A 7,086-nucleotide genomic window follows, 5' to 3' on the forward strand; every position below is an offset into this window, starting at 1 on the left:
CTTATGTGCACTTTAGACCCAGGGAAGGTATTGCCAAGTTTCTGCCTTGATGGAGATTAGTAAGCACTGAATTTGACTTCACCTTTCTGACTTTTCTTCACTCGCATTTAAAAAGAAATCCCATATTAAATTTAGATTTTATTCAAATAATAGGACTACAGAGATACTATCTTTTAATGGAGAGAATGAATTCCCCCTAGGGTGTGATGAGTATTAGTCAGTGAGGTTTTAAATTACTTTACTGCATGTTTTGTGTGTAATGGGGTTTTAAATTACTTTTCTCTCTTTTGTATGTAGTTCTTGTCCCGTAGGCACCTACCAGCTGGTGTGTCATCTCCCTGTAAGATGTCAGTGTAACAGCAATGTAACACAGCGTAAAAAGCTGTAATACTGCCTCTCTGGTTTTGTGGAACAGGCGAGATTGAGTTTCTGTAAGCTGCTCAACCAGCATATTTCAAAGCAGTCTGTCCAGCTGTCCTCACTAAGCTTGAAAACTGTATCTCTCGGTGCCAAAAATATAGTTTTCACTATGAAGGGAGGAAGCCTTTTTAACTAGCATCAAAGTCTGTGGGTGAAGCAAAATTCCATTTAGTTTTGTATTCAGACTCTCTAAGGGTGATCATAACAAATATCCAAGAAAGATTGTAGGATTAGATAAAAAAATAATACTCGTCCAATATTTTGTACCAGCATTAGCTCTGATATGAGTTAAGAGGATTATCTGATATACCATTATAATGGTATCTTTGTGTTGAACAGCCCTTGAGGGAGTTCTTGCAGGAATTTGTTTCATTCTTAAATTCAGGTAAACAGTCCACATCTTCCTGTGGAAAGGAGGTCCATGGCTTCATTAGGTACACCATGAAGAAATGCATTCTTTTTGTGTTTTTCTTTTTGGGCCCACCATCTGGTGGTCTAAGTTGATACTCTGTTTTTTGTTGGGTTTGGGACTTTTTGTGTGTGTTATGAGATACTTTTCAATGGGTCATAAAAGGACTGTAAGGCTTGGGCCTATTGCCAGTTTTTTCCAAATTGAAACCACTGAAACAAGGGTATCTCTTGGTATATTGGTTGTTCAGTTATCAAAGTTCCATAATGTTCCATTAGGAATTAATCCTATTGCTAAGACTGGTTCTGGTTGCCTATGATTGTAGTAAGAAATTAATTCACTAGTTAAATCTGTTTCTTGCTGTAAAAGAAGTTTGGGAATGTGTGTCTGTCTGTTTCCAGAACAGATACGACATTAAAACCTGGCCCTCTAAGCTCATGTGTAAGGTGAGAAACCTTGCTGTAATTCATTGATCACCTAATCCATTTTTGTTGTAAGTTATGCTTAATATTGAATAGCATCAGGTACAGGCAGGCTTAAATAAAACCACTAATCCTTTAGTGTTGATTAAATGGCAAGTCTGATGCTGCTTAAGTATGCAATTTTTTCACTTTCTAAGATGTAATGCCTGTGCTGTCTCGAAGAGCATGTTTGCCCTGCTACCCTCCTGTGATTCTTTATACCTCCTTAGGAGACCAGATCCATTGAGTGACTCTTCTGTTTGTCTGCTTTGATGTTCAATGCTCAGTCTTACCTTCCATGTGGGTGCAGAGCACAACTTCTGCCAAACCTGTAATTATACTAAATGCAAAACAAGAGAAGAGTTTTTCTCTGAGCATAGCTTATCATGCAGTGGAAGTAATTTTAATTGTATGTGATGATTTGGTGTGCAGAAATAAAGAACTTGATTTCAGCAGATGCTTCCCTTAGCAGATGTAGGTAAAAATCCTGTCCAATAGGTTGTAATAGGTAAGTGATGAAAAGGGAAATGACAAGTTGTTTTTACACAGTGGGCAGTACTCTTTGCTCCTGGAAATACCAAATCCAAACAAAAAAGCCAAGTCGGATTCATATTTTGAAATAAAATAATTGCATAAGAGAAAGTTTGTGTGACAGCTAAGATACCTTTTCCACTTAGCTGCTTAAGAGGCTGAGGAATGTGTTCAGAAAGAGTGATATCATTTTTTGCTATAGCTGTAAAATGAGCTAGTTTTAAATAATGTCTGCAGGACATGTGTTTGTACTCCAAGACACCTTGGTCCACAAGCAATTTAAGAGAATTGTGTTTCTGAAGTCCGTGTTTTAAAAAAATAATCAAAATAGTGTCAGAAATTAAGAAGTGCTGAGAAGCGTTTGAGTTAACCAAAAGCAGCTGGAGGGTAGCAGACAAATCTTTCAGGTACAGGTCTGAGATGCATCTTGTCTTTAGGTTCTGAAATAAAGTGACACAAGTGGCAAATGACACCACAAGCATCCAAATGACAGAGATTACTGATGGACTAAGAGTACAAGCAAGTATTTTTTTGCTTATCACTTAGGTCTAGAAAGTGTGAACACAAAAGCATAACCTTTTCTCAATCAGTGCTGCTTTCTCCATTTACCTCATATTTTTTGAACATGTGTAAGGAAGGAACTTGTCTACTATGTGTAAGGAGTAACTCCACAATGTCACCTCTTCCAGGACTGACTTTGAGTAAGCTGATGGCAATAAGATGCCAACTGTGATAGGAACTGATGTTGGTTTGTGTTTTTATTTTTTTTCCTGGACTGCTCTCCAGTAAGAGTAAAGCAGTCTTTCCTCCTCTTGTCCTTTTTCTTTTTTTTTTTTTTTAATTTAGCTACTCTGTATTTTCAATGTTGCAGGAGTGCAGGAGAAAATGGGTATAATGAACAAAGGAGTGATTTATGGACTCTGGGATTACGAGGCTCAGAACGACGACGAGCTCTCAATGAAAGAAGGAGACTGCATGACAATCCTGCGCCGGGAAGATGAAGATGAAATTGAGTGGTGGTGGGCACGGCTGAACGACAAGGAAGGCTATGTTCCCCGCAACCTGCTGGGGGTGAGTCCCTGATACTGCTAGAGTCAAAAAGACCCCACCCCCATATGCGGAGTATACAAAGCACTGTATACTCATCATATCTCTTGCATCTATGTGAGATGTCATTTTAAAAGTCAAGAGGAAGGAGTTTGCATTCTCTGTGTATTCATGTGGGGAACAGAATGGGTTAACACCCTCTGTTTAAGATACCTAACACAGATTATATTAATGAGGGCATAAAATAACATGTCATCACCCTGCTGTACATAGCAGGCTCTCATACTAACTTTGTTTCACCATCTTAGAAAAAAACCCTTTTATTCAAATATGATGTGTGCATAAGCTCCTGTTGAGCATGTTCTCAGGCACATGGTGTGATTTTTGGGGCTGTCCCATAAAGGGCCAGGAGTTGGACTCAGTGATCCTTGTGGGTCCCTTCCAACTCAGGGTATTCTGTGACTCTTTGTGAACTGGTTCTCTCCTCTTTCAAAAATTGATGGACTGACAGAAAAGCCTTTCAGAACTGAGACTTGCATGAAGAGTGAGTCCTGAATCTTTCCCTGTCTGGGTATACACAGTGCACCTTGTGATCTGAGGATGTTTCACAGATATAAACACGGCAAAATTCTAGGTTATCTCTTTTTCTAGTATTGAAAAGGAAATTACATTACCAAGTAAAGGCAGATTTGTTTTCTCCTATGCTTTTTAAGTAATATTTAACAATAATATTTAAATGAATGGCCTCTGCTTTTCTCATCACCTTCTGTACTGCCCTATTTATTAAAAACAACTATGTGCAAGTAAGGTAACTTCAACTATGTCCCCATATTTCTCCTCACGGCTGAGTTGCTAGAAAACTATGGCAGATGGACAAATTGTATAAAAATTCCATTAAGCTTTTCTCTACATATACAGTGGCCCTGCTGCTGGAGATAAAAGGTTCTCCAAGATTAACCACTCTGAATTTTAGCTGATTGATTTATGATGCTTGAAAGAGGCTGAACCTCCTTCCTCATGCAGATAATCCTTACTCTTCAACTGGTTAGATTTTGCAGAGCAACTGCATCTAATGCAAAATCAGTTTTCATTTCTGTATCTCTTTCAGGTCAGGCCTACCCACAATGTACTGTAAAATTCTCACTGAACATAGTACTTTTGCTCAGTGTTTTCCTCTCCAAAGTAAACATTTCTAAATTGAGAGCAGCCATCAACCCTGCACAGTAAGGTTAAAATAGCAGCTTTTTTATTTTTTTACCTGCCCCAATGTGACTTGTGCATGTGTTACTTTGTCACAAGCTTGTGCACTCAGCTGAGCACATGTGTGTAAGAACACAAGGAGCATCTGTGCTTCTGTAAAAAAAAAAACCCCAAAAGCACAGGGCAACACAGCTTAATCTGGGGATCACAACTTGTCCTTGTAAGCACAACACAACCCAAACAGAATCTCTGGGGAAAACTACCCAAGCACAGTATTATTAACTGTTACACTCTTGCGTCTGTTCAGTTGTTCTAGTACTTCCACTGAAATAGTCTGTGGTGGTTCTCAAAAGCAATTACTGGACTCTTAATATAGCAGCTGATATCCAGGCTATGATGTTCAGCACAGAGGAAAATGTTTGGTAGTTTAATATATTCCTAAGTTGTATTTTTATCGCGGTTCTTTCATCCTTTTGCTGTTAGGTGTACTGAATAAAAACAAGGATTATCTGCATCAGTACTCTACCCTTCCTGCTGATGCCCTAGCTCCCTAAGCTGATAAAACTGACAGATGAAATCTCTTGAACGCTGTCAGGTGTGATGATAACCAACTAATTTCATCTCTACTAGTGGTGAAATCGTAGCAGGTTGAGACAGACCTTGTGGGTAGAGTTGTTGGCTTTCTCTAATCATCAGCTTACTATGAAAGAAGAAGAAATCAGAATCTGGTGGAAAGGAGAAGAGGGCATCTGTAAGGAGAAATTTCTAGATGAAAGAACCCAAGTAACAATGTAGACATGCACTGCCATTTAGAGCATGGAGAACTCATTTCTCCTTATTGTATGAAGTGTATCCTATTTTCACATGCCAGTAGCTGTGCTTTTCACAACAGTAATTGTTCCCAAAGCCCTTGCAAGTGGTAGCCAAGAACTTTCCAGCCATCTCAGCACTGTCAATCATCACCCTGTACCCTTGTGTGTGTGGCCAGAATGTGTGGACAGCACATGGCTCAAGGGCCACAGGGTGGTAGGTACCAAGTTATGGCTGGGCAGTTAAAGTAATTGCACTGACCATTCACTCTGCTAAGTAAAGCACAGCTCCTACAGTTCCATGGTCCTTCTGCAGCCAGATGTTTCCAGCTTGCCCAAAGGTACACATATAAAAGTTGATATGCACTAAGAAAGCAAACAGATTTTGCTCCCTCTCTTGTCCCCTTTATAAAACAGGGAACAGTCCTGCAGTTCACTGAACACAAAAGTCTCTTGACCTACAAAGCTATGTGCTTTTCCTGGCCCACCCACCTGGGTAGAGCTGAAAGTTAGGTATTTTGTGCTGTTCAATACCTTCCTTTGGAACTGACATTTTTTTTTTTTTTTTTTAAGCTTGCTTAAGAATGCTAAATTTGTATTTGTTAGTGACCTGGGCGTTTTTATAACCATGCTTTTACTACTTCAGATTACATTAGCATTGTAGCAGCAAAAAGAAATTTTTTTGTTCATTTTTCTTTTAAAAAAAAGTAACCTTTTAAAGCAATAAAATTTTAAACCTCATTTCTGTCTTACCCTCAGCTGTATCCGAGGATTAAACCTAGACAAAGAAGCTTGGCATGAAATAGTACAGCAGCCAGATTCTTGAAGTACTAATCATGGATGACTTACGAAAAAAACCTCATTTTGTGTTGGTTCCAATATCATGAGACTTATTTCAATGACAATGTAATTTGAAAGCTATGAAGAATGTGCTTTGAAAACAAATGAAGGACTGATGCATTAGCAAATTGATGAGGGCATTGTACAAGATGAAATAATGCTTGCAAGTAAATGAAATTCTGCTGCCTTCGGTCGAAGCGAGCCATTATGTTCAAGTACCCACTTGGGTTTCTTCAAACATGGCAGAAGAGAATTTCACTTTTTTTTTTTCTGTATTAAGTACAAGGACCTTTTCAATTTACCATTGAAGGAATCGTCATGAAACAGACAACTTGGCTTTGTCCGAAATTTATCCCAAGGCTTTTTCCAGATGGGAGAAATTAAAGTACGTGCACAACACCCAACTGCTCATTGCTGGAAGCAGAATGTTTATTAAAGAAGCTAAACTGAAGTGCATCTGAACAGTGACACCCACCTGACTGATCCATTAAGCAATAACTTTTAAAAAAGCTATAGCAACTTAGAGGTTCTATGTATTCAAAACATTATGTGCTGTAACAGACAATGTAGTTTTAGATTCCTCTTTGTAAAAAGAGTTTCATGTATTTATTGTATTTTGTACTTGGAAGACTAAGTGTAGAAACTTTCTGTAGTCCTTGACAACTTACTTGTTTTTACTCCACTGTGATACCATTAAACTTTTGTCTCCTCTTCAGCTTTAACTCTGGGTATTTTAATGGCAATTTTTATTAGACCATCTGAAAATGTTACCCGTACAAAACAGTGTTGTTCTGCATTACACTACTATTCAACTACTTTCTGTACTAAAAGGAACCCCTACTCCCCCATCCATTCAAGATAGTCTTTTGCATTTGAAATTAAGTTGAATCTGTTAGTTGCACATAACCTTTGTCTCTCTTAAAAGCTAAGGGACATACTTATGAAAAAAGATTTGGTAAAGGTGTTTTCCAAATAAAGCCTTTCCTATGGAACTATCCTTTTATATCTATCTATTTGGGAATAATTTGATAACAAGCACTCTTTAACAGAGGATCAAGTATTTCCTTAAGGGTATTTATGAAGTGCATCACCCTGCAGGCCTCATGTTTTCCTACTAGGTAAGTCCTTACTGCTTTCTGAAAAGGTGCCTGTAAGTACAAGAAGTGGTTTATAAGAAGGAGGACACAGTTCTTCAGGGCAAACTTAAGTCATCAGCAATCTGTGCCTAATCACAGCCTCAGGGTGTTAATAGGCTGGGGAGGGGGTATATAGTATCAATTACCTATCTAGAAAATGTTAGTTTTTCAAGCATTAATCTTTTTAAAGTCTCAGACTGTAACACTTCATTAATTGACCCACATCCAGAGTC

The 7,086-nt window shown here is 38.4% G+C and overlaps 1 protein-coding gene across 2 annotated transcripts in view; it reads left to right on the forward strand.

Annotated features, from left to right (window-relative positions):
* The window catches only part of TP53BP2 (tumor protein p53 binding protein 2), a 49,236-nt gene extending 42,527 nt beyond the window's left edge, over positions 1-6,709 (forward strand). The window contains exons 17-18 of one of the 2 annotated variants that reach the window (XM_027911441.1): positions 2,693-2,892; positions 5,637-6,709. In XM_027911441.1, the coding sequence (XP_027767242.1) occupies positions 2,693-2,892; positions 5,637-5,678 (242 nt within the window). In that variant the 3' untranslated portion in view covers positions 5,679-6,709. The remainder of the gene's footprint in view (positions 1-2,692; positions 2,893-5,636) is intronic. The other variant, XM_027911442.1, reaches the window with a different exon arrangement.
* Positions 6,710-7,086: the final 377 nt, after the last annotated feature.

This window comes from Empidonax traillii, unplaced genomic scaffold (genome assembly GCF_003031625.1).
Source record: "Empidonax traillii isolate 1590-97213 ecotype Southwest subspecies unplaced genomic scaffold, ASM303162v1 scaffold31:size1920502, whole genome shotgun sequence".
Taxonomy (NCBI): domain Eukaryota; kingdom Metazoa; phylum Chordata; class Aves; order Passeriformes; family Tyrannidae; genus Empidonax; species Empidonax traillii.